This window comes from Salminus brasiliensis, chromosome 25 (assembly GCF_030463535.1).
Source record: "Salminus brasiliensis chromosome 25, fSalBra1.hap2, whole genome shotgun sequence".
Classification (NCBI taxonomy): domain Eukaryota; kingdom Metazoa; phylum Chordata; class Actinopteri; order Characiformes; family Bryconidae; genus Salminus; species Salminus brasiliensis.
Genome location: NC_132902.1, coordinates 13,267,949 through 13,295,581, shown reverse-complemented (window position 1 = coordinate 13,295,581; position 27,633 = coordinate 13,267,949). Strand labels below are relative to the sequence as shown.

Here is a 27,633-nt window from a genome sequence, read left to right as displayed (position 1 = left end):
TTTTACAATTAAAACTTACTGCATTTAAACCCAGATAAATGCCTAAGACATTTATACAGTACTGATTTTTGAAATGCCAATACAAAAGCAAAAATGTACACTTCCAGTTGTGTTGTTCATAAAATCACTTCATTGAAACTGCTATTTTTATATGATTCACTAGATGGCGCTGTTAGAATAAAAATGCTGCACAACATGTAAGTAACTCTGCTCAATCACTGCTCTGTATGTTAGTGAGGGGAGTGTTTGGAACTCACTAAAGGATGATGGAGAATATAGCACCCAGAGCAGCCACAGCAATGAGCAGGTATGGGAAGACAACGCAGATGGTCAGGACAGTGTAGGTGACCATGAAGCAGAACTGCAGAAAATTTTCCATGTTGAACGGCAGGGCAGCATCGATCTCATCCTGGTCCTTGCTGAAGCGATTCACCATACGACCGGTAGGTGTTGTATCAAAGAAGCTCATTGGACTGGCCAGGATCTAATGATCAGATGTCATCAATAAATTCACTCATGCCCAATCACAATACACCACTGGATTATCATCTCATCCTGGTGATCACATAATATCTGCCCTGTAGACCCCAGCTCTAACTGTAAACATACAATTTTGATAGATTTTGAGACTAAGCTCTCATTCTTTAACACCGGTGAAGATTCCAAAATCACAGAGATACTATTCATTTACAGCTATTGTAAGTATGTACGATCATTTTGGTAAACTAAGTTATTTAATGAATACTTTTGCATTTCTTGCTTAGTGTCTTCCAATTCTGACTAAGTAAGAATGCAACAAACAATGTAATTGGTTTACAGACAGTGTATGTCAGGTCTGCTGGGAGGCTCACCCTGTTGAACATGGTGTCATGGAGTTTTGAGGAGGCATGCAAGGTGACTTTAGTGAAAGCAAAGCCTTTGGCAGCACTCAGCACTAACATGGCGATCACAGCCAGACCATAAATCATCTGGTAGAACCCCAGATCTGGGTTGTCGGAAATGTTGCCAGGGATTTCAGTGACATTCGCAGACTACAGGAGACAAAGAGAGACAAAGTGGTAGAATTGTTATAAATGTTCCACTCACATTTTATACTACTATTGATGATATTTTATTTCTACAGCCTTTCTCACACTCAAGATTGCTTTACAGTACAATCAGAAAAGGATAAAAGAGGGATGACATAAATGGGCCTTAATTACCAATCATTCTTCTTCTTAAAAAACACTCACACAGTTTTCTGACATTAATTTACAAACAGTGGGATTCATCATTATAAAATCATAGCTGCAAACTACCCTACAGATTTGAAAACAAAATCCTTTTGTTAGGACTTTTCTCAACAACAAATTTAAAAAACTTCTTAGAAATATAGTGGGGACTGAGGCCCAATACTCTTCAACTGGGAGTAGGAAAAACAGTAAACCAGTTTTTAAATCTATATATAATCCTTTGGATTGAATTGAGTTGAACTGTTGTATAACGGTTTTATAAGTGATTTGTCCAGCAATAGCCATTGTATTCTTAGCCATGGAGGTATTATGTACCAAGAGGTTGAAGAGTATTTTGCTACATCTGTAACTCCACCTCAACTGATGATGAAATATTGAGGCTTTTCCTCACTATTAAGTACTGGTGGGTGGTGACCGTCAGTATGTTAACACCCCCATTTAGGACAGCAGTGACTTATGAAGCAGAACACCTTCTGTCTCCTTTCTACCCTATTCACTATGCCCCACCTTTGCATGCTTATTAGTCACATGCCCTGACATGCAATTTTCAAATGTGCTAGGAGGGCAGTAGGCCAGCAGATGTAAACCAGCGGATATATGCCCTCCCTTTGTCATTCCTGATCTATTCAGTCATGCATTCTCTTTGAGTAGGTCAGAGGGCCCACCCTGTCTCCTCATTACTTAACATGATGCTAGCTAACACAGCCATCTGTTAGCTCACGTAACAGAATTCAACTGTCAGCCTTCTCTCTGACTTAAAGTAAGTATCTACTAGGCTTCATTCCTTGGCTTGGTTGTACTGTGTGATGAGAAGACCTACAAGTAAAGGGTGGAATTGTAATTGGTCTAAACTAGGGAGAAAAAAAAACAACTTATAAATACAAGAATGTATATGTGTGGTTGTGTTTACCCCAGAGCCTTGGTCTAGCCAGTAACTCAGCCACCAGTTACTGAAGGCAGTGGATCCCACCAGCAGGACGAAGATTAATATGACAAACAACAACAGAAAGTAACCTAAATTGAGTGAGACAGAAAGATATAGATGAAATAAAGAAAAGAGCAAGGAAGACTGAAAAAGTGAGTGAGTGAGTGAGTCAGTGAGTGAGTGAGTGGGAGTTACCTCCAGCAGCCATGCAGTATTGATGATAGGTTCTCAAAGTGACTGATCCTTCCTGAACCATCTCCTTTGCGACCAGCTGATTTTTGGCTATGTGCACACACATCATTAAAATGCACAAGGGTGTGTTAATGAAACATGTTATAAAGAAATAAATGCCATAAATAAAGGTCAAGGTTCATCATATAAAGCTGATAGTACCTTTTGTTACCTGAGCCTCATTTGCTGAGTCATCTGGTTTAACATTCTCATCAGACATGTCAAAAGCTAAACAGAACAACAATCAACAAATTTGCTATTAATACACTTTCACTTAACGTTCACTACAATCAAGTTATAGCTGTGTATCCTACGCCGGCCTCTTACCTGGGTTTACAATTCCATTGGCTTGGGAATCATCCTCCCCCTGAGTCCTATGCTTTTTGGGTTCAGAGGGTTTTGTGGCTTCCTCTTCTTTCTGCTATGATAGGACAAAATAGGACGCAATTAGCACTGGGTAGAGTTGTTTACGTCTGAATACCGTTAATGGACCCATATTTCTGAGTAGTGTTAGCTCAATGAATTTCAAACCTGACATAGCATGTTTTGATCAGATTGATTTGTTCTGATAACTCTTAACACTACTCTAAAGGACACCTTACACAGTGTTATAAATGCTGATTAGACAAAAACAGAACTAAAGAACGCAGCAAAGTGTATATACTTCAGTATGCTACAAATATGTGAAAGAAATAGAACTCATGAGGACAAACTATGGAAAATCTATTTTAAATGGACATTTGATGTTCAGTTTAACAACACTGAGAGATGGATGTGATATAATTAAATAAAACTGTAGAAATATTTGTAATAAAATTAGTCAAATGTAATGAATGGAAATGTAATTTACTTGGGTTGGAAAAGTTAAAACATACCCACATATAATACCACTTAAAATGCCTTCTATTAGAATCAGGTGCACCACATCAGCTGCAGATTATTAGAAACTGTTTAGAGGTGATTTTGAACTTACTGAAACCTCAGACACTTAGTCTGGGAAGGGATATAAAAAGAAATCAGCCGTTCCACTGTCTGCAAAATACTTTACGTTAAGTAAAACAGATCAGGCCATCCTAGCAAGTTCAGCCCAAGAGCAGACTGCAAGATGCATAGAAGTCTCAGATAATACTAAAATGTCATCACAGCTCTTGCCACAGCTGATGTCAAAGTACAGCATCTATTCTCAAAAAGAGATGGCATACGTTTGATTTTGGCAGGTGTGCAATGACAAACCCTTGCTGTCAAAAAAGAAATCATCAGTGCAAAACTAAAGACTAAACCAAAGAACACCTAGACAAAAATGTGCTTTTGGCAATGAATCTTGAATCTGTCCTGATACATATTGTCCCCATCTGTCCCCACACATATTGTGGTCCACTCTTGGGCTGATTTGGCCATGTTAGCAGTTGTATCACTTATTGTTATTGCATATGCATCACATATATTATTTTGCAGATTGTGGAATGGGTGATTTCTGATTGTTCTGACATCTTTTACATCCTCTCTCAAACTCATATACAAGGTCTCAGAGAGCTATTGGATCCTGCAATGTTGATACACTCCAAAAGTAAAGTAGGGTCTAAATAAGACAGGCTCCTCAGAAATCCCCTCTAACAATATTCTAATTACCTGCAGCTGATTACAAATGTACTCATTTTAAATTGTAATAAATGGGGGGCGTCCTAACTTTTTTTTCCTCACAAAATAGAAAAAAATATTTATATTAAATCACATTTCAAGTTATATTACCTCCATTCCTTAATACTGTTTCAATTAAGATTAAATGTCCATATGTTTAAATATATTAAATAAAGGTTTTAGTGGAGTGTTTTTCTTGACTGTATATTTTTTCACCTAATACACCAGCACTAGACCGATATCAAAACGCTGCAGATATCATTACGCGAACGCTGTCAAAGAAGGAAAGTGTTGTTACATTGCTTTGTTCCAACTGGTAGTTGTTGATAAGCTGAGCGTATCTGCCTTTCACTTTCATCAGAGCTCTGTGTGTTCCCGCTTCCTTAATCTCTCCATTCTCCAACAGTAAGACTTCATCACAGAACTCCAAATACTGCAGACGAAGAGAGCAAGGCAGAGCAGAGGTGAAGGGAAGCCACAAAGTGAAGATCATTGCAGGATAATAGCCTTTAAATCTTTACTGGCAGTAACACATTGAAAGAAGTCGTTAAACCACTTGCACAGCTAAGAGATGACACCCAGTTTGGGTAAAACAGTTACCAATGTGCTGGGACAGCATGACTCACTACAAAAGAGTGGAGTGTGTACAATGACTGCGCAGTTCTTCCTCCCCCATCCTCTCATAGTTAAACCCATCAGCTGCAGTTGAACCTTTTACCCCTACCTTGGTGGAGATTTCAGATTAGATAGACTGGGACCTGAAGTGAACTGACAGTGCTTCCACTTGCTCTTCAGATCCTGTTACTGACTAGGTAAAGTGCTCACCAGTCCTTAGGTGATATTTCAATCACAAGGCTTTAATAAACAGCTCTTTAGACCTCTACTCTCTTCACTGGGATTTCAAAGCCAGTCTACATTATTTTTATTTGTACTGTGTTTATAATTATTATTTTAAGTTGTTAAATTTCTACAATCTTTTTTATTTCTGTATGAAAAAAAAACACACTCCCCCATACAGCTTTCTGATCTGCTCCTGCCTTTGTTGGTCGAGTACACTACTTTCATTTTCTAAATCTCAGAATTTACCTTTGTTAAGGCCTTATTAATTAAAGAGTTTAATAAAGCAAAAAATAAACAATAGAATAAATATATAATTAATTTTTAATTAGTTTTTGTGATTTATAAGCAAATTAACCAAGCAGTAAAAGCATATACATCAGGTGGATGTGAATGCAAGACCAGTAGGTTATACTACAGCATAGATTCTCTCTTGCTAGCCAGTTGGCATTGGCTAATAGGCTTCTCAACATTCAGGTTTTACAGTATTACTGCAGCTGAAGCATCTCTTATAACTATATGTGTTCTAGGCCTAAGAGTTGTGCTTTTATTATTCAACGTTATTAATAGTTCTTTATTATAGTAGAATAGTAGGAATGGATGTCTGTGAAGGTTGAGAAAGTATTACTCAGTACTTCTTGGTGGTTTGACTGAATTACCTGAAGCTGATGTGTGACCAAAATCACAGACTTGCCCTTCAGCTCTTTTTTGATGCACTCCTCAAAAATGTGCTTGCCTACGTGGGCGTCGACTGCAGACAGAGGGTCGTCCAATAGGAAGATGTCTCTGTTAGAGTAGACCGCTCTTGCTAGACTGACCCTCTGCTTCTGACCACCTGACAGGTTCAGGCCACGCTCTCCGATCTGCACACACAAAGACACAACAAATGTTATTACTCATACCAATCATACACACACAGACGAGACAAACACATAGTCTTAGTAAAACTTTAGCCTGGTAGTTGAATTAAAATGAATGTTACGTAACCAGTACATGATTCAAAAAACATTTGAAAAAACAAACCTCTGTCTGGTCACCATATGGTAGAATAGCCAAATCTGGAGCTAGGCAGCAGGCATGGATTACACTGTCATACCTACAACACAGTAATACACACACATACATAAACACAGACTGACTATGCCATAGAGCAAGTATGGTTGTGGAGGGCAGCAGTTAAGCACAGTTTGGTGCATTGCCTGTTCAAACACATCTACTAAACCTGAGTTGATCCAGAGGAGTTTGTGAACGGGGGCCTTCAAGACTGACAGTGAATACCCCTGCTTTACAGCAATAAATGGAACTCATTTAACACCTAGACAGCTATACAATCCCACAAAAGGAGAATCAAGAGGAAGAAAGGAGCAATATCTGTGAATGATTCTCTAAATTCTAAAACAGCAAAGTATAATGTTTCACTGATACACGTAATAGTCATACCTCTTCAGCATACCTCTTAATCTATTCATGTATAAGGCTGGAGTTCAGCCAACTTGTGCCCCCCCATGTGAAACAGCTAATATTTAACACAGTTTTAAAGAACTGCTATGCCCAGGTTTGTGATGGGTCACAAGATCTAGCAGCCTCTGTACCGGAATGCTCTGCATATTTTAAGTCTTCGACTTTAATGCAGTCAGATGATGCCCTGGTGCCCTGGTGCCCAATTTCTACTCAATATATGTGAACATGACCTTGGAATTAAGCTGAGTGTTGTCTGTTTGTCTTTGCCTTTTTCTGAGTTAATGACTGTCCACCTGTCTGGCCTGGCACTGAGGGGAGTTTGACTGTCGGGCTGTCGTCAGACTAGTTGTCTAGTCTGACAACTAGTTATCTCCATTAAGGACTTTGTTGAAATTTACATGGACTATTAATCTTCTAATTGCTGCTATTATTATTATTGATACTACAATTAACCAATTGGGGCCTAATGTTTTATTTGTTGTTGTTATTTTGTACTTACATTGAAATTTTGTAAAGCTGCTTTGCAACAACATCAGTTGTAAAAAGCCTTATGCAAATAAATCAGACTTGATCTGATGTTTGTGTGAAAGTGAGTTTTTTAAATAAATAATACACTTAAGTGAAAGTAAATTAGTACTGGGAAGGAAACATACTCAAGTATTTGAAGGTGAAAAGTAAATGTTTAAACATAAAAACATTAAAAGTTCCTTTTGTTTGGGTGTGTAATGTAAGTGTGGAGAAGCCACTAATCAGCATTATTAGTGTCAAACACAGACAAATTGGAATAGTTGTGGGTGATGAAACATCCTTTAAATTCCATTTGAATGTGTTAATGTTAAAATCAATACGTATAAAATGCAGGGTCAACTTCACTATCAAGAGGAAAATTCATAAACTGCAAACAACATTTGCAGAAAGTACTAAAATCTGAATAAGTGAGTGTAACACCTCCTTTGGTCAAAGGGCTCTCCCATCAGAATGTTATCTTGTACAGTTCCATGGAAGATCCAGGCTTGCTGGGAAACGTATGCAAACGTTCCATTTGCAGACACTGAGCCACTTTTCAGGTGCATCTACAAAAATAAATAAATGGTCTTTAAAGATAAAAAAATGCACAACTAATTGCTGGCACAGAGTTCTACTGTTCAATACTGTTTTTTCATAGTTTCTGAAATCAGTAAAGCTCCAACCAGGCCCTTTGAGCACAAATACAACTATTCATTTTCACATTTTCATTTGCGAATATAATTACATAAATAAAAATCTAGAAAAGAAGAATCTTTTATAATGAGAGACAAAATTCATTATTGTTTACAATTTAAAAACACGAATACACATTATCATACATGCTCCAGTATGCTTGAAATCAAGGATGTTTTTCCACTTCCGACATTTCCACAAACTCCAAGTAGATTCCCCTGCAAAAACAAAACAAAACCTTAAGTGGATCTTAAAACATGCAGATCTTGAAAACAGTCCAGTCAAACACCGATGCTCTTTTGAGTATTTTCCTTCTAAGGCTGTGTTTTGTCCTTTGCACTCTAGTGAATACCCATATAACGCACATGTCTACATAACAGCAACCTCAGTCCCAAATACACACCTTGGGCAGAGTGACAGTGATGTCGCTGAGCGTTGGCTTAGTGTGTGATGTGTTTGTGCCGTTCTGAGTGACTTCTTCCTGTGCAACTTTGCGCTTCTTCATCCCATTGGCTACAGGGCTGCTGGGGGTCATTGAGGTTGAGGTGTCGGGATCGCCCCAGGAGAATGAAGCTTTATTCATCACTATAGCAGCATCCAAGTCTTTCCTCTGGATCAAATATGGGTCAGGATTCTTTATCAAGAGGAGTCTCTACAGAAACAGAAAGGCAGAAAAGAGTTTTTTATAAGTTCTTATGAACTGGACGTTTCTGCACAAAGAACCATAATAAAACTAAATCAAGTTCATTCAACTTGAACTCTGTAACCTCTTGCATGGTTCATCCCAGGTTGACCAAATAGAGTTAAAGCTACTATCCTTTCAAAAGGCAAATGCACTAATCTTACATATCTTAAAATAGGTTTACATAGGCATACATCTTTAGAACATCTACACATAGCTAAATGTCATTATTATGACAAAGTAAAGAAATTGTAAGTAAATAAACCAGGTGTGTTAAAGAGGTCAGAGTTTTTCAGAATTCTTAGTGGTTTACTTTATGATAACTAAATAGTTTATTTTGGGTTGTTATGTTCATGCTATAGCTCAGGTTTGTTTATAGATGTGTGTTATCTTAACCTCTGTGGTGTTCTGTGTTCAAGTTACAAATGCCTACAATATAAGTAACGGACCACTAGCTTTTGGGTAAAAAGTGCCCATTTATGATTGGTATCTTTTGAGACAATCGGTTGCCACAAAATATTTAGGTATTCACTCACAAATTTGTACTGTAATTACTCTAAAGATTTAATGGCAATGGGTTAGGAAAAGGTGTCCTATGAAACCTACAGATTACCTTACAAACGAATCAATCAATGTTTGGCGGACACAGGCAAGTTAAACAGTGTTTGTCTCTTCTAACACAAAAAAGCAGCAACAGACTCAAACCTTTAGTCGTGTCAAGGCCACTTTAGCTTCAGCCAGGGATTTTACAGAGAATGGCAGAAGACCCATGGATAATCTCATTGAGTTAAACACAGCAATGATGGTGTATGCCTACAGAAATACATATGTGGAGAGAGAAAGACACAGAGAAAGAATCATTTAAAATGAACAGAATGATTGGTTATCTGAGACAAGCAGGAGAACTGAACAACGTGCTGCATACAGAAACAGCATGATGTCTGCCACAGTTTCAATGAGGTAACACTTTATAAAGTGTTCCTTTGTAGATAAATAATATACTCTTAACAGAGTATCAGTAACACATCAACAACACATCAGTGCAACAGCAGCAGTGAAGCATCTGAAAAGTAATTTGAAGGTGTTCTGTTGATGCATTATTTACATTAAGTAGATTTACTGTTGATCTGTTACATCAGGTAGATTTAACATGTTACTTTCGTTAAGCAGAACCTAACCCAGCCTTACCCAAAACCTAACCCTACCCTCGTCCTAATCCTAACCTTAAGCTTAACCTCAAACCAAAACCTAATCCTGACCATCAGCCTGGCCCCTTAATCTAAATATAACCCATTTAAGATCCAGGTCCAGACAGGTGTCAGCACACCTGGTCTATAACAACTGGTTCAAATGCTGCTACATCACTGGTATGTTGTCTGATCTAAAAAGGACCACTCCAAAGTGTCACCTTCATGGATGTTACCAGTTTGAACTGTTTCAGATATTATATACAATCAGGGGATGAAATATGACAAAAACTCACAGAAGAGGGGTCCAGAGGAAGTCCGATAGCTGTGTGCACGATGAAAGTGAGGATGGGGGCCAGTGTTGGAACTACTGCTGTTAAGGAAGAGTTCACACTCTGAACATATCCTGCTTTCTCCAACAGCAACTTCTCCTTCTTCCTAATGTCTGCATAGAGAGAGAAAAAAAACAGCCTGTATTACAATATTAAGTGGTGTGGATCACAATTTTAAATTAAATAAAATAAAAAAAATTAAATGATAAACCCCGTTCAGAATTGGGGGGGGGGGTATCAGTGCTGAGCATGCAAGTTCAAACACATGACCGCAAGTAGCTATCACTACAAACAACGAAGGGAGAGTCTATGAGCAAAAGCACATAACTTATGAGACATTTTCACTTCCCAGAAGAAAGTGAAAAGCAAATTGAATGGCATCCTACTTCAGACATAAAGCAATATTTTCAAAATTTGACCTGAACTATTTCCTAGCACATTGAGGGTAGTTAGTTTCAGTTTCACAAGTGCTGGTAACTCATTAGCTCATTAGCACTATATTCAACTGAAGTGTGTCGGTAATTGAAAACAATGAAATGATCATTGCTGACTGAATACAGCAATGTTATCTAAATGAGCAGAGCTGTCTGGCTGTACAGTATAAACGGGTACCTGTGATTTTCTTCTCAAAAGAGTCCTCCCATGCGTACATCTTAATGAGCTTGATGCAGGTCAAGACCTCATTCATAGTGCGAACACGCTTATCTGTTATAGAGACAGCATGCCTCCGCAATATGTTGATTAGTCTGGCAACAAAAAACTTTACACACACACAAACACACACACACACACACACACACACACACACATATAGGAGGGTAAGGACTTAACACGTCTTCTCCAATACATGCAAAGCCAGCCACCGTCTCTTTTAGAAATTCCGCCGATTGGTGCAGCCAATTATGCTCTAATGGACTCCGACTGCTGATTGCAAAGCAGTATGGCAAAATAGTATTGGTCACAACCACCAAGCTATAGTTGTAGCGCATGAGCCAACCGATGAGCCAACCTTGTAATATTTTAAACCTGGTTGTTGCTAGGTTGTTGGCAAATAAGGCAGACCAAAAGATACCAAAAACAGAAAAGTATTTTAACACATTTTAAAACACCTACAATTCACATATGAAGCGCAGTGTAATTAGCAGTCCATAATTTCAGTCTTGGGCTGATAATAGTTACATTTTCTGATTACTTTCGCTAATCATTTACGCTGGACATTTGGTTCCAATTATGGAAACAGACTCAGGGACGCAGAGACAAAGGATTCACAGTACAATAATTGTATTATAATCTAAGAATACAGTACCTTTGAGAGTGAAGTGCAACAAGGATCACAAACGTACCTGCACAGGTATAAAGATCAAGTAGGTCATGATTCCTATGAGTGCTGTGTAGCCCAGAATGAAGCAGGAATAGACGATACAGACAATCAGCAGCACAGGGATGCACAGCAGAAATGTGCCAAAAAGCACTGCCTCAAACATACGATAGCCATCACTAGTCAGGACGTTGATCATCTGACAAAGGGAGAGGCAGATGCAGAAGAACACAAAATGATGTACAGTAAAAACACCAGTAATATCTTTTAGATTTTATTTTTTAACACTCCTCAGAATGACCTTCAAAAACTAAAATACAAAAATAAACCATTAAATTAATCAGTCATAGGTTACCTCTCCCACAGTGACACCATTGAGCGTTTGAAGAGAGATGATCTTCTGGAAGGCAAGCATGCTGAATGCCCCTTTCAGTCGGATGGCAGTGCGCAGGTTTACAGCCCAGAGAAGAGAGGCAAAGATTGCTTTGCTGAACTCCGTAACGAACAAAGCCACACACAGCCCAACGCCATGCAGCAGCGTGGAAGATCCAGGCCGCTCCGCAAATTGCAGGATCTCATACACTAGAATAGACTGCAAAACACCATACATATGCAGAAAATAAAATAAATAATAAATGATCAATGCATTCATATTAAATGAAATGTTGGTTGCAATCTACCTGGTCTACAACTGCTTTCTTTTAGGTGCAGTGACTTGACATTACATTTTCACAGACATCACACTAAATATCATGTTTGTTGTACAGTGCCTGTAAAACATATTTGCCTCTTTGGATATTGTCCCCTTTTGTTGCTTTAAAAAAAAGGAATCATGACCAATTTAATTTAGATTCTTTACAGGAAAAAGTATAAAAAGTGAAAACAGATTTCTACAAAATAATGTAATTAATAAAGCGATATCCTGTAAAATAGACATTCACCCCTTTTAAAGTGACTGGCCTAATGCAACAGGCAATTGATGATACTATTCTCACAATTAGTAAAATGGAGGTCAGCTGAATGTAGTGAATGTATCTTCAGTGATATACAGACACCTGTCTGGAAGGTCCAGTCACTGGTTAATCAGTATTCCTGGCTACAAATGCAAAACACCATGAACACAAAAAAACACTCCCTGCAGCTCAGAGAAAAGAGTTGCACTGAAGAGAGTAAGTCATGGGATGGATACAAAAAAAAGTCACTGAACATCCCCTGGATTTCCATTAAATCCATTATTAAGAAATTTAAGAAATATGGCACATATGTAAATCCGCCTAAAAAGGTAAAGGTGCACGTATTTGTCACTGTACAGTGTGCACTGTACAGCAAAATGTGTCCTCCGCATTTAACCCATCTGGTAGTGAACACACACTCACACACACACATGTGTTAGGGGCAGTGAGTACACACACACACCCAGAGCGGTGGGCAGCCAACTCTAGCGCAGGCCGTCCTAACAAACTGTGAGTGACCATGCAAGAAGGAGACTAGTGAGGGAGGACACCAAGACAGCTATAATGCAAATATAAGACAGCTATAATGCAAATATAATGGAAAATAAAAATGTGTATTGCACTGTTTATGATAAGCTGTAAAAATGCAGCATATAAGCAACGTTAGAAAATCTAAAGAAAACAATTAGGACTTTATAAAGAGAATATTTATTTTAAAGTTTTTTTTCAAGAATTTTATAACCATTTACCAACCAGCTCTAGACCAAAAAGAAAATGCACATTTAGTAATAAAACGAGTTTCTATAGTCTCTTCTCTAAATTGAATACATATTGCAAGAGCATATTGTAGCTGAAAGAAGGCATATGCTGTGCCTATCTGACCCTTAGAGATAGCAGTGTTATTTGGCAAATATTCTTTCAGCATTTAAGAATACTGTGTCGTCCTAAGTCTATGCAAAGTCTCCCAATAACATGCTTTTGGCACAAAAATTTTAATACATCAAGTCGAATATGTAATTCTACAGTTACAATATTTTCACTGCTTGTTGCTCAGTTTTCCTCAGTTTTGCATTATGAATATGTATGTGGGAGAGACGCCTAGTGTACATCTTTCCATGTACATGGCAAACTGAATGTTTAGGCTTGTAATCCAGTGTAAAACATAACATATATTTTTTGGACTGAATGCAAAACTTGGTCAAAGAGTTTATAACACCTGGGCTCTGAGTGTGAGTGTCAATATCAAGGTGATAGGACATACCGGCCCAATGAAGACTGCGAATGTGAAGAGAACTGAGATGAAGAAAGACACTATGAGCCTTGTCCTCTGGAAACGCATTACTGTTGAAAAGAGAGAGGCTTTTTCGACACCTTTGCGTTCCACCTCCTCATCCCACAACCTCTTGAACCTAAACGAAACACATACACAGTTCAACCCCGCCTACATTGCATGTTGACTAAGCTCCCACTTTAACTCCTCACTCTTATACCCACATGATGTACATACAGTACTCAGTACTTATTGTATACCAGTATTAAGATTGAAAAACAAGGCGAGACTAGAGTTTAAAGGGGTAGCTGTATGGTTAATTATCATTTTCCAACCCAAACAGAAATCTCTCCAGTTTTCAAAAGCCTTCACATGGCGTACCTCTCCCCATTGGCGTGGGCTCCATCATGGGGAGACAAGCTGAGAGAGTCAAAATCTAGACGGTTTCTAAAAAGCTTCCACATCATAGGGGTCATCCATGCGAATGAGGTGAAGGAGAAGAACCCTGCATCATCCAAGGGGTTTGAACTGCAGTGGAGCACAGAAAATGAAAACAGCTACCATAAATTATGTCACTTCCATTTTACTTCCACATGGCCTTCTAAAATAGCAGAGCCAAATTAGAAAATGAGCACTGGCTGACAGCACTTGCATTCATTACAACATAAAAGCCAACAACTTGATTTACAAGAATGGATTTTCTGCAAATAATTGAGTTTTTTGGGTTGTTTAAAAATTTCTTATGTGGTTCTGGTTTTATTATAAGCCATAAAAGTAAAGTAGTTAAAGAGTAAAAAGTAAAGGCCAAGTGATATCCATAAAACGAAATTTTATTGGGTGTGAATCAGCACTTAGTGGATTTTCTTGAACTCCTAAGTAGAACATCTTAAAATTATACTAATCATGACTACTTTGAGAGTACTTTAAGGTTCCTTACCCAGAGCTGAAGCGAACTGGAAGCAGGGTCTTCATGCTGGCATGGTATTTGTTTCGATGTTTGAAGGGGGGTTCTGTTTCTCTATAATCTGGAACCAGAGGGCCTTCAGGAAATGAATTCATGGTCACATTTGACTCCTGTCTCCAAGCAGCACTCTCTCTCCTCTGTCTCTGCAGGAGGAAAAAAAAAACGGGAGAAGAGACGAGACAAATTCTGAGAATTATGTAGAATGTAACTGTTGAAGGAATGAGAGGAAAAAAATAAAGAGCAAACAAAAGAAAGATCTGATCAGAGAGTTGGGAATGGAAAGAGTAGAAAGAAGAAAATGGAGGTTTTAAAGAATCAGAGAGAATGGATGGATAAAGACCAGTAATAAGAGAGAAGGTCCTTGTTTACTCACAAAAGATACTCCTTCAACATTCTCCTTCTCTTCGGAGTTAGGTGAAAAGCCCTTTGTTTTCATTATTGTTCTGTAAATAAACAAAAATATTACAGACATGGTGCTATGGCATCGTCCAAAGAACCATGTGTGGCACCTTTATTTTTAAGAGTGTACTTTCTGAGGGAAAACACACTAGCTTATTCCACCTGAAATGATCATCACAGAACACCATAATCAACATAAAAAAAAACTCAGCCCCTACTCTGAAGCATTGTTATTGGTGAAATCAGAAGAGTTACCTTGTCTCAAGCAGGGAGAAGTGATCAGCGCTGAGGTCAGGTTTTTTCTGAATGCTTTTATTCACCCACAGCAATGTGGTTCACCAAACACATGCTCTGTTACGTCAGAGAATTTTACGAGTCTCAAAGGTTAACTAGAGCAGAGGTCCCTGTCAGATTCCCCTTGTTGTGAATGTCGAAGTGTTTTACCTCGCCAATGCCGGACTGAAGGACAACAGACAGTGAACTTTCAATAAAGCTTTCCATTTAAGTTTTAGGTGGTGAATTAAAAACAACACATTGCTGATTCAGAAATGTGTTAAGCCTTTAGGATTACTTTTTTTCTACACACTTAAAAATAACCCAATCCTGGCCCTGGTGCTTTCCTGGTCTAACAAACTGCCTTTAAATCAGAAGTGCTTCTTAACTGGCTGATAAGCTAGTTAACCAGGTGTGCAAGATAAACACTATGTGCAGGGAAGGGGTCCTCCAGAACCAGGGAGGGTTGCGAATCACTGCTCAAATCAGTTCTCAGGGACCAACAGACTGCCATGTTTTTTCCTCTATCCTTTTGTGACGTGAGTAGGGCTGGACTAACTGGGAGTGCCTAAGGACCACTTCCTAAGAGAACCATTTTTGTAAAAGAGAAAGTGAGTGTGAAGAACGTTTTGATCATGGATAATGATGTAAAAGGTCTAAAAAAGTCTTGTAGTTGGTCTACCGCTGTGATTAACTGAGCTGGAAGAAGGTTGCAGAGCATCTCTGTAAAAGCCCTACTGTGTTTCTCTTTCTTTATACTGCTTAAGGTCCTCCCCTGCTCTCATTTCACTCAAACCTCAAATCTAACTAACACAGAAAACATCAAAACCGCCCCTGTCCACTTAGCTAAACATCTCTCACCAAAACACAGGCACGCACACACACACACAGGCACACACACCTGACCTACTACACACATTTCCTTTTCTGCAGTCCCTTTGTTGTAAACAGTAAACTAGAGGAGGTGACACAGTAGGTGAAAGTGTAAAAGTCTGTGAGAAACTTTTTATCTTTTATCAACTGTCTCTAATTATCTGACCATGCAAACTGGTTTTAACGAATCAATATATGTTCCCTTACTATGGCAGCAGCAGGATAGAGACAATAGATAGGTCTGAAAATGAAACGCGTCTACTCTGAAGATTCAGAAGACTCACAACAGTACACAACAGACAAAAAAGTACCCATATCTAATATTACATCCAAAGTGTTTGAGGTTCTGGAACTGGGGAGCTTCTGAACAGTTTCTGAGACAGACTACAGACATTCTCAGAGGCAGGGTTGAGAAAAAAACACACCTAAGTGAAAGCACAGGTACTGTGACGGGATGTACAAAAACAACATATTGCATTGTATCAAACTGGGAGTAGAAAATAATATAGTCAAAATATCATAATGTTATTTTAAACTGAAACAATTTAATGGTAGTTAATGCAATATTGGTCCTCAATGTTTAAAATAGAATGAAAATAAAATGTAAGGGATAACAAGGATTTATTTTGAAAATGTATCCTGGATATGGGTGGGTTATGTTGTAAACAGGTTGTTTACAAGAACTAAAAAAAACACACAATGAGTCAGACATCTTGCCCCTAAATAAGCTGGATGGACAGTATCCACAAATATAATCCAAGTTATCATCGGGAACTTCATTAGTTAATGAATAAATCACACACTGCGAACTCAATGTTTTACTGAGAGCCCTGTTAAACATTAACATAGCTAACGATGTCAAAGGGATGTAAGGCAACAGTAGGTTAGAGGCCAACTGTATCAATAACATAAAACTGCAACATGATTCGTCATGTTTTAGAATGACACTTCAATCATGACATGAACGCAGTTCTATGTAAATCAATGGTAACATATGATACAGCAGAATTACAGTGTAGATATTAGAAACTGCTACATGTAAAAAAAAACATGCTGATACTTAAATTGGACTATTCATTAGTAAATATTTAATTTAGAGATAAAAAAAGAATAAGAATCTATGTAAATCAATAGTACCATATGACTAGTCACAATTACATTAGGATATATGCTGCCCCATCAGAATGAATTCATACATATGTAGATGTGATATTATCACTAGTAAAATGTACATTACACAGATCTTGAAATTGAGTTTTTAAAAGTCACAGCTGGTATCAATGCTGTTTCAGGCTAAAGCAGCTTGCCATGGACAGTGTTATTGGAGGACACTGTATTGTAAATTGTAAACAAAGTAATTTTTTTTTATGGCTTATTGTTGGCAAAGTATAACTGCTCTGTTATTTTCACAGATATCTAATATCCAAGTGTTGGATATGCGCCTGTATGTTATTAATAAGCCAGCAGACACCATTACTTTTAGCTAACAAAGACAAGTCTTCCACCTGATGCCAGCCGAGGCTGGACACAATTAGATTTACTCACACATTACTTACAGAAGTTTCATATTTAAGTATACTAAATGTATAAGTACATGTTTTACTCAAATAAACATATACACGCTTCTTAATGCATTTAAAGTAAAACAAATGTAAAGTATAAAGTAAAAAAGGAAGTATAAGAAAAATAATACAAATATAAAAGGAAGAAAAATAATACAAATATTATATGTTTTTATGTAGAACAAAAACAAATAAATAACATAAATGAAGAGTCTTGAATTTGCCCTTTTCTTATTGAATTATAACGAACGACACCATAAACAAAAGCCACATTTTTAAAGTACTGTAAAATACCTCATAAACAGGGGTTAATTTGGAAATTGGAGATCCCCACTTATGTCTTTTTATTAAAGCCTACAATTTTTACTACAATTATGTTAAGTGCTTCTTTGACTTCCAGATCCGTAAATATACTTCAAATTAGCTATTTGGACAGGATTAGCTTTAGTTTTAACATGGTGATGTGGAGTAATGAAATTTTACTATAGGGCCGACGAACGATTCGCAGGGGAGAAGAAACCTCTGCATAAATGACTGACAAACTGCCATCACCTGCCTGCCATCAAAACCCTGGGTCTCATAACCCACTTACCCACTTCATAACACATATGTAGGCTTTTGGCCATGCTATATAGAAGTGCTGCGCCTCTGAGAAGTCCTTGGCTCACCAGGTGGCGTTACATCAGACAACACCTAAGACAACACTTTTGCCACAGAGCCGAGGTATCTGTGCCATGCAGGATGAAACTAACTGCCTCCTTAAGCATTTCCATATTTGACTACATGTTTTCCCACATTTCGATTCACACAGGATTAATATAACCTGGTAAAAGGTGATATCTTTACTGATGCAGGATTTGGACGGGACTTAAGTCACATTAATAACTGTAATAACTACATTACCTCGCCATGTAAAACTACTCCCATCCAATCAGAGCTTCAGACCACTAGGTGGGTTCGATTCCTGGGCTCGGCAAGCTGCCACTGTTGGGCCCTAGAGCAAGGCCCTTTACCCTCTCTGCTCCCTGGGCACTGGAGTTGGCTGCCCACCGCTCTGGGTGTGTGTGTACTCACTGTCCCTAGTTCAGTGTCCCTAGTTCACTGTCCCTAGTGTGTGTGTGTGTTCACTACCACAGATGGGTTAAATGCGGAGGACACATTTCACTGTACAGTGCACACTGTACAGAGACAAATACGTGCACCTTTACCTTTACCTTACTTTACTAAAAACTCCAGCCTTCCTCCTTCATACGGCACTAACTCACTCTACTCAACTGGTGGAACTGATTCTCACTATTAATCAATATTAAACACTAAAGACAGTTTTATTTTTGCACAATCAGAATCAGAATCTCTTTATTTCACCAAGTATGTTACACATACAAGGAATTTGTCTTGGTGAGAGCAACACGTATGACAAGTAACAAAAACACAGAACACATTTACATATTTACAGTATTAAACTAAAGGAAAATTACACTAAACAATAAATAGGATAGGGGATACATTTTAAAAAGTAAAAAGTACTAAAGGTAACAAAGAGCTGAAGAAGCTGAGAGATGTGAAACAGATTTAGTTGAAAAATATTATATATAGAAAGTTACAGATGACCTGAATATTTACAGAAAGAGAGAGAACATCTGTACAGGAGTGCAAACAGCTGTTCAGTCCGGTTTGGTACCTTGCCTTCACAGATGGACAGAAAACAACAGAAAGCAGCACTCTCCACCTTAGAAAGCAAAAACGAGCTGAAGTTGCACCAACCGCAGAGAAGATGGATGGAAAATGTTTAAAAGTCAAAAATCATAAAATATAAAACACAAATAAAAACCCAAACAGATCCAACTGTAAAATTGCAGCTGTTAACTGAAGTTAAAATCTATTTAGTGACTATAAGCGCATTTGCCCCCAGGCTGCGCGCGCATCCAGTAATGTTCGCGAACGGACAACCCGTCTATTAGCTAGTTAGCTACCTAGCTAGCTACCTAGCACTAGGTAGGTACAAATACATTTGAACACACTGAACACTGATTATAGCGGTCTAAAAACAGTAGACCGAACTTCACAGTTATACTAGACTGTCAAATTTATTACACTCATTTACACGAAGCAGTTCTGCTATAAGAACAAGCGCTCCTCAGTGGACCTGGTAGCTAGCGCTAGTTAGCTAGCTACCTAGCTAGCTAGCTAATTCGTTAGCTAGCTAATCCTCGACCTGGAACTGGACGCTTTTACTTCGGATTTAACGAGATAATAACAACAGTATTGTGGACTACGTAAACGTAGGGGCATTAGAGAACATGTAGGACTTTGGTTAAGGCAGCGTTAAACGACAGAAACTGTTTAATACGAGGCTACTTACTAGTTTGTGAGAAGTGAAGCCTTACGGAGACGCGGTGCGCCGCCATAATGCCGATGCGGAGCAGCCAGCGCGCGGGGCGAGTGTGTAACGGTTATCTGTAGAGCTGTGTGTACCTGTGTGTGTGTGTGTGTGTGTGTGTGTGTGTGTGTGTGTGTGTGTGTGTGTGTGTGTGTAACGGTTATTAGCGTTAGCACATTAAATAGATAACGGTTATCACCAAGATCATTTCAGAAATGATTAATATTTCCATTAGATTACAGCAGTGAAGCTCAGCTCCTGAAAAATGCCTGATAAACAAGAAACAGTTAACAGTAAAAGTCCTGTTTAAAACTGTATTTTTTATGTTGTAAGTAGAACTAAATATTTTAAGGATCATAGACTTAAGATTAAAAAAAATAAGTACTTAAAAATTAAATTAGTATTAGTACAGGATTCATTTAAAATACTGCAAGCAACAAAATACAGCATTTACTCATACATCGATCATCAACACCACTGACAGGTGAAGTGGAAAACATTGACAATCTTTATCTGCGGTGGTATCTGGTCGGTCGGTGGGTCGAGTCTCAGTCTGTGTTCTTGTCTGTGCTTGTGTTTCTCGTAAGCAGTCGCAGGCCAAGTTCTGCTCCATTCTACAGTTCACATCTAGCCCAGTACAGTCCAAATGCCCGGATGTGTTCTTGGTCCGCCCGTGTTGCCGAGGATGCTTTAATGGACATGTCTTGTGTGGACATGTCACTCCACTGCTGCGTCCTCTCTTCACTGGCTTCCTGTAGATGCTGCCCACATCAGATTCAAAACCCTGACGCTGGCCTACAAAGCCGAGAACGGACCAGCCCCTTCGTACTTGATGGCAATGGTCAAAAGCTGATCCGCACCAAGAGCCCTTCGAGTTTCAAGTACGGCTCGGCTCGACCCGCCATCCCTCAAAATCCACGGTAGACAAGCGTCCAGGCTTTTTTTTTTTGTCCTGGCACCAAAGTGGTGGAACGAGCTTCCCCTGGGTGTCCGAACGGCCAAGTCGCTCGCTGTCTTCAAACACAGACTGAAGACCCACCTCTTCCAAGAGTACTTGGACAAATAGCGAATAATGAGTACTATGGTCACCTTATTGTCTTGTGTTTAGTAGTGTCTAAAGCTTAGAGGTATCTTTGAACTATTAGTCTATTCTAACTAGCTGAGGTTTTCTTGGGTAAATAGCAAAGCACTTTTGTGAGTCGCTCTGGATAAGAGCGTCTGCTAAATGCCTTAAATGTAAAAGTAAATGCACCACGCTGCTGTTCCAATTGTTCCAATTATTCCAAAATTACCGTACAGCGTCCTCCTGTCCTCGTGAGTCTGTTCTCGAACTTGCCAAGTCAGTACTACCAGTCCCAGAAATCCCCCAACTAGTCTCCAGAACTGCAGGTCCTGTGGAGTGTTCCTGGCAGTCAGCGGTCAGTACCTACCAAGAGTGGTTCAAGAAAGGACCCACCTGTGAACCAGTAAAAGGGTCATAGGCACCTAAGGCCTTGTTGGGTGCATGCCAGTTGCATACGAATTAGTATACTAACTAGTTTTTGAGAATGTACTACTATGTAATATTGATTAAAGTGTCAAACTTAAGTGTACTTAAATATCCACAATTCATTCTTACAACCAGTTTAAAAGTGTGGTTTTGATAGACACTAGCTGTGGTCCAAAGCCCAGGCTAGAGCGATTTGGAGGACGCAACTGATGTGTCCCTCTTCTGCGCACATACAAAGTTGGGGGGGAGCACCTCATCATAAATATTGGAAAACAAAGCCACCAGAGCAGTGTTCATTTACAAATGCTAGTTTTTATGATTATAATTCATTTCCATTAAGAAATGAAAAAGCACAGAAGTTACACGCCACAATTTCAAGGGGCAGGACCTTTCCAGTGATGTCACCCACTAGTTTTTTCATAGGACAGTTCTACCGAGGACCCGGTCTACCTTGGCTGCAGCCGAGACTTTGGAGCGCAGCTACTATTTTGCTAGACACTATGCAATGCAAAATGGAAAGGGAGGATCTATTCAGGCCTGGTAAAAGGCAGTGACATATGTTGGCATAGCAACAATTCATCACTTGTTAGTAAAAAAAAAAATGTTTTTTATTAGTATTAGTACTAATGTAAGTTGTGAGGCCCCACCTCACAACTTACAGAGAGCTTAAAGAGAATCTGCTACTACGTCTTGGTACCACAGGACATTTTCAGAGGTCTTGTGGAGTCCATGCTTTGAATAGTCAGATCTGTTGTGGCGGCACTGTATATGTTTATTACTATAAGGTCCTAGTCCTGTTGTTATTTTTATTAATTTATTTTTTTGGCCACAGAAGCATTTGTCATATAGCAGTTAGTCCTATTTGTCAACAACATTAGATTGGATTTCTGAGGAATGAAGACACTTTTATGTGTCTGTCTAAACAACCACTGAAATTCCAGCTAAAATAATAGGCCACAACATAGTTTATGATTTATGGTGGTTAATGTGATTATATTACATTATGTAGCGGTAATTCAGGTCACATTTTATTTTTATTGTGTTGTGTGCAGTACTTTGAAATACTGAAATACTGTAGTAATAAACAAAATATTAAATAAATAAAATAAATCTATTTAAAATCCTAAATAAAATAAATCTTTACCACCCTAACCACCAGCCCCCTCTCCTTCACAACCAAGTAGTGGAGAAGCATACTATAAGAAAAAGGTTAGACTTCAAAAAACTGGTAATGTCCGAACTTTGTCCGAATGTCCAAAAATGGACTTAATGAATATATTTTTATATTCGTATAATTACAATAATACGTTGACTTAGAAACATCATGATATATTTTACTTATTTTACATTAAGCACTTATGATGCTATACCAGTACCATAAGGTAACGTCAGAGGCAAACATTCATTATAAGGCAGTTATTAAGGCTTATTATCTGTCAAAAAGTAACCTCAATTAACATTGATACATTCCATGGAAGAAATGGCCTTTGACATTGGGATTTTTATTCTATTACATTATTTTTTATCAGAAAGGGTTTTAAATGTCAATTATTTTGAATGAATAAATATAGCAAACAAACATGTCAGTTGTATTTGTTCTAATCTTTCATACAAACCGGATTCCAAAAAAGTTGGGAGACTAAACAAATTGTGAATAAAAACTGAATGCAATGATGTGAAGATGGCAAATGTCAATATTTTATTCGTAATAGAACATAGATGACAGATCAAAAGTTCTCTGAGTAATCTGAGTAAATGTAACATTTTAAAGGAGAAATATGTTGATTCAAAATTTCATGGCGTCAACAAATCCCCAAAAAAGTTGGGACAAGTAGCAATAAGTGGCTGGAAAAAGGAAACTGAGCATATAACGAACAGCTGGAAGACCAATTAACACTAATTAGGTCAATTGACAACATGATTGGGTATAAAAAGAGCTTCTCAGGGTGTCAGTGTCTCTCTGAAGCCAAGATGGTAAGAGGATCACCAATTCCACCATTGTTGCGCAGAAAGATAGTGCAGCAATACCAGAATGGTGTTACCCAGCGTAAAATAGCAAAGACTTTTAAGTTATCATCATCAACCGTGCCTAACATCATCAAAGGATTCAGAGAATCTGGAACAATCGCTGTGCGTAAGGGTCAAGGCCGTAAAACTGTACTGGATGCTCGTGATCTCCAGGCCCTTAAACGTCACTGCACCTCAAACAGGAATGCCACTGTCAAGGAAATAACAGAATGCGCTCAGGAATACTTCCAGAAATCATTGTCAATGAACACAATCCACCGTGCCATCCGCCGTTGCCAGCTGGAACTCTACAGTGCAAAGAGGAAGCCATTTCTAAGCAAGCTCCGCAAGCTCAGACGTTTGCACTGGGCCAGGGGTCTTTTAAAATGGAGTGTGGCAAAATGGAAGACTGTTCTGTGGTCAGACGAGTCACGATTTGAAGTTCTTTATGGAACACTGGGACGCCATGTCATCCGGACCAGAGAGGACAAGGAGAACCCAAGTTGTTATCAACGCCCGTTCAGAAGCCTGCATCACTGATGGTATGGGGTTGCATGAGTGCTTGTGGCATGGGCAGCTTGCATGTCTGGAAAGGCACCATTAATGCAGAGAACTATGTTCAGGTTCTAGAACAACATATGCTCCCATCTAGACGTCATCTCTTTCAGGGAAGACCCTGCATTTTTCAACAAGATAATGCCAGACCACATTCTGCAGCAATCACAACATTGTGGCTTCGTAGGAGAAGGATCCGGGTACTGAAATGGCCAGCCTGCAGTCCAGATCTTTCACCTATAGAGAACATTTGGCGCATCATAAAGAGGAAGGTGCGACAAAGAAGGCCCAAGACGATTGAACAGTTAGAGGCCTGTGTTAGACCTGAATGGGAGAGCATTCCTATTTCTAAACCAGAGAAACTGGTCTCCTCTGTACCCAGGCGTCTGTTGAGTGTTGTAAGAAGAAGGGGGGATGCCACACAGTGGTAAAAATGGCCCTGTCCCAACTTTTTTGGGATTTGTTGACGCCATGAAATTTTGAATCAACATATTTCTCCTTTAAAATGTTACATTTACTCAGATTAAACTTTTGATCTGTCATCTATGTTCTATTACGAATAAAATATTGACATTTGCCATCTCCAGATCACTGCATTCAGTTTTTATTCACAATTTGTTTAGTGTCCCAACTTTTTTGGAATCCGGTTTGTACAAACAAATGCTAAATAGTCATGCATGTTTTATTTCTCACAATGCCCAATGCTTTTGCGCAATACTGTGTTTTTTGTTTTTACCTGTACTTGTTGATCTTGGATTTCATCACTAAATCGCTTGTCAGACAGTGAAAGCTCCCTAAATGCATCATGGTGAGTTTAGTATCTCCAGCAGAAGGCAGCCGTTCCAGTTCAGAGTGTGCTTAATCAGGGAAATCCGGATTAGCAGCTGTTGTAGACTTTATTAGTAGTCAGATTGATCAGGAGGTTGTTTTGGAGGGGAACAAGAGGTCACTAAAAATGTGTAATAAATGGCAAGTGTGGCCTTTAGAGCGTGACATTAGAGCTAACTGTGAGTCTCATGGCCTGTGCATGAAAGTGGGCAGCCCTGAATTACAGATATTTACAGTAAAAAATAACAAGGATAACATCATTAAACATCATTACCTCTGATTCTGACACTGCCCCCTGACGTGTCATTCTCATTAGATACTTACTCTAAGCATTTCTTGATTGTTTTGCACTATTATATGCACTGTTTATCGATTTATACCTCACATAGATGCAGCTAGACTGTTGTTTCACTATCAGCCTGCTTTTTTTTACCACACTGTTTAATTATTTTTAGATCTCTTAAAAACCTCTTAGCTGAGTATTCCATGTACTTGCAGCATCTCAGCAATAGTTTCTTTTCAAATAGTGCAGCCATCTAAAGTGTTGGCCCTATCATCAGACGATCGCTTGTTCTGTCTCTGGTGATGCCACAGCCATCTGTGGCAAGAAGTCCCAGAGGACACTAGAGTCTCTAGTGTGGCCCTCCCTCTCCCCCATCACTCAGCACAGGCATCTGTTGGCTAAGGTAAGAGAACTGTCAGTTAGTGTTCTTCACACGCTAGCTTTTACCCTTCCAGCACTGGTAGCATTGTGTGATAGGGGGAGTACTGTACTGTACTATTGCATGGGAACGGGATCTGACACAAAATTGGGATATTCTTTTATTACATTTACATTTATGGCATTTAGCAGACGCTCTTATCCAGAGCGACTTACAAGGTTACTCGTATTACAGAGGTGGGCCTCTGTTAGGAGTCTTGCCCAAGGACTCTTATTGGTGTAGCGCAGCATAGTCACCCAGACCGGGAATCGAACCCGGGTCTCCCACATGGTGTTGTTGTAACGCAATGGTAGGTGGTGGTGTTATCTGTTGCGCCACAACATCTCCACATGGGTATGGCTTTTATACTTTTTATATTTTGTTTTTGGCTTTGGTCATTGGTCATTGGTTTGGCCACAGCAATGTCAACTTCCACCTCATGAGAAGGAAAGAAGCTAACGTTATCTCTAAGAACTAACTTTAGTCTAAAAACTAGTTTCATGGTATCTTCTGCTAAACAGAAAATTAACTCTTCCATGTTATGTTTTTATGTTATTGCTTATTCTGAAGCTTATTCCATGCTGTTGTGTGGTGAAGTGGAGCAGAAATGAGTCGGTTCGCTAACAATCCAACAATCCTTCTGCAAATTAACCAACATCTCTGGGTACGTATTAGTAAAAGAGGGTCATTTTCTAAGACTGGTGATAAAGGGAGGTAAGAGAGAGATAAGTGAGCTAAAATTGGTGATAATCTAAGTCCAGTATTTGTTAGCAATGTTAGCGTCGCATTTCCCATTCCAAACTAAAAAAGCAAACATGTCATGATGGATCAGCTGCATCTGGGCTAAGTGACTATTCTATACTATACAAAACTATTCTAAAATATAAAAGCACAGTAACAATGTAAAAATTGGTATTTTTAACCCTTTATAGCCAACTTAAAAATCTACTTTTCTTAATAACAGTCGCAGTCTCTAAGTGCTAAACAAAGGTCATTTGAATTTATAATCTGTGAATTTAAAATTCATAGACTTTGCTTTAGTGTGTGGCACAAACTATTACACCAGTAGCATTGTATTGTTACACCGATTACTCAGTTATTAATAAAAGCTTACTGATCCAAGCTGTACTCTGAATAAGCCCACCCACTGGCTTAGCAGACATTACAGTACATCCAACAATAAAGGCAGCCCTGTTCCTGTATTATACAGCCATAGAAAACACAGTAACACTCAGCATTGCACCGACTCTGCATTGCTGTGGCCAACGTGGACAAACAGACATACACACAGAGCTGAACCCCACTGGAGGCAGATTTAAACAAGTTAAACGGGCCACTGTTCAATTCTGAGAACGAATCACCAGCGAAGATACTTGGTTTGATAGGGTTAAGGAGAGAAAATGCAGAAATGAATTATGACAGTTTTGGTATACAAACTCACACAAGCACCATAAGTGGACCTTTAGGGAATTAGTATTATAAGGATATTGTAGTACTCTATGCCAATGCCAAAATGAATACATTTGTGGCAAAAATGAACAGAAGTGAAGCATATTCACAGCCTAGCTTAGTGCACAGGATCTTACCTTCGATTACTGTAGATTACCTCCTACTTTGTCGAGCCGCTCTCACTTTCCAGTAATTGTTTTCCTTCCATGTGATGTCATATCTTCCTTTCTGCCCCCTTTCACCTTCACCACACATACTGTATGCACATTCTCAGCCCTAGTACCTCCCTCCTCTTTCGCCTCCCCTCTTCCCTCCAAGCAATAGCGCATGCTGAACAAGTATCGTAGTGATATCAGTAGTCAGAATGAGTGAGATACATGATCTGTAAGCCTGGAAACTTACTTGGAGAGCTGCATTGAAAGGGAAATCTGCCCTTCTGCCGCCCTCTCTGTTCAATCAACTCATTATCGCTTAGGGTTCACAAGCCTCGCAGTTTGCTTGGTGAGGCATAAATAACTGAATCTGTTCATGAGAGCACAAAAAGAGCCCTCTGCATCCTGAGCAGACTGAGGACGGAGGAATCCACGTGATTAAAGTTTCCTCTCATTGGGCTGCTTTTTCAAACACTGATAAGACTCGCTGTGGACTAAACAGGATTTCCAGTGAAACACACCCACAGAAATTGTAGCTTCAAACAAGACTAGGCTTGTTCTGTGTAATAGAAAAACTGGACACCAAAATATTCAGCTTCTGTTTTTATTTGATATTTAACCAGGACTAGGTTCCATCGCTTTATCAATCATGGCAATGGGCTGAAAAGGTAAACAGGACACTTGTTACAAACAAGATGACAGACATAGGTGTTGATGATGAAGTTAACTCGCTTA

The 27,633-nt window shown here is 38.9% G+C and overlaps 1 protein-coding gene across 2 annotated transcripts in view; it reads right to left on the bottom strand.

Moving 5' to 3' along the window:
• Positions 1 to 26,971, bottom strand: part of abcc12 (ATP-binding cassette, sub-family C (CFTR/MRP), member 12) — a 35,785-nt gene extending 8,814 nt beyond the window's left edge. The window contains exons 1-22 of one of the 2 annotated variants that reach the window (XM_072670970.1): positions 26,884 to 26,971; positions 14,604 to 14,673; positions 14,204 to 14,373; positions 13,648 to 13,794; positions 13,258 to 13,405; positions 11,399 to 11,635; positions 11,069 to 11,242; positions 10,338 to 10,485; positions 9,690 to 9,838; positions 8,912 to 9,019; positions 7,928 to 8,176; positions 7,671 to 7,742; positions 7,273 to 7,397; positions 5,887 to 5,959; positions 5,523 to 5,726; positions 4,325 to 4,459; positions 2,716 to 2,809; positions 2,551 to 2,616; positions 2,353 to 2,439; positions 2,143 to 2,246; positions 852 to 1,031; positions 258 to 484 (exon numbers count right to left, since the gene is read on the bottom strand). In XM_072670970.1, the coding sequence (XP_072527071.1) occupies positions 258 to 484; positions 852 to 1,031; positions 2,143 to 2,246; positions 2,353 to 2,439; positions 2,551 to 2,616; positions 2,716 to 2,809; positions 4,325 to 4,459; positions 5,523 to 5,726; positions 5,887 to 5,959; positions 7,273 to 7,397; positions 7,671 to 7,742; positions 7,928 to 8,176; positions 8,912 to 9,019; positions 9,690 to 9,838; positions 10,338 to 10,485; positions 11,069 to 11,242; positions 11,399 to 11,635; positions 13,258 to 13,405; positions 13,648 to 13,794; positions 14,204 to 14,373; positions 14,604 to 14,666 (2,960 nt within the window). In that variant the 5' untranslated portion in view covers positions 14,667 to 14,673; positions 26,884 to 26,971. Of the gene's footprint in view, positions 1 to 257; positions 485 to 851; positions 1,032 to 2,142; positions 2,247 to 2,352; positions 2,440 to 2,550; positions 2,617 to 2,715; positions 2,810 to 4,324; positions 4,460 to 5,522; positions 5,727 to 5,886; positions 5,960 to 7,272; positions 7,398 to 7,670; positions 7,743 to 7,927; positions 8,177 to 8,911; positions 9,020 to 9,689; positions 9,839 to 10,337; positions 10,486 to 11,068; positions 11,243 to 11,398; positions 11,636 to 13,257; positions 13,406 to 13,647; positions 13,795 to 14,203; positions 14,374 to 14,603; positions 14,674 to 14,884; positions 15,082 to 26,883 lie in introns of those variants that run through there. The other variant, XM_072670969.1, reaches the window with a different exon arrangement.
• Positions 26,972 to 27,633: the final 662 nt, after the last annotated feature.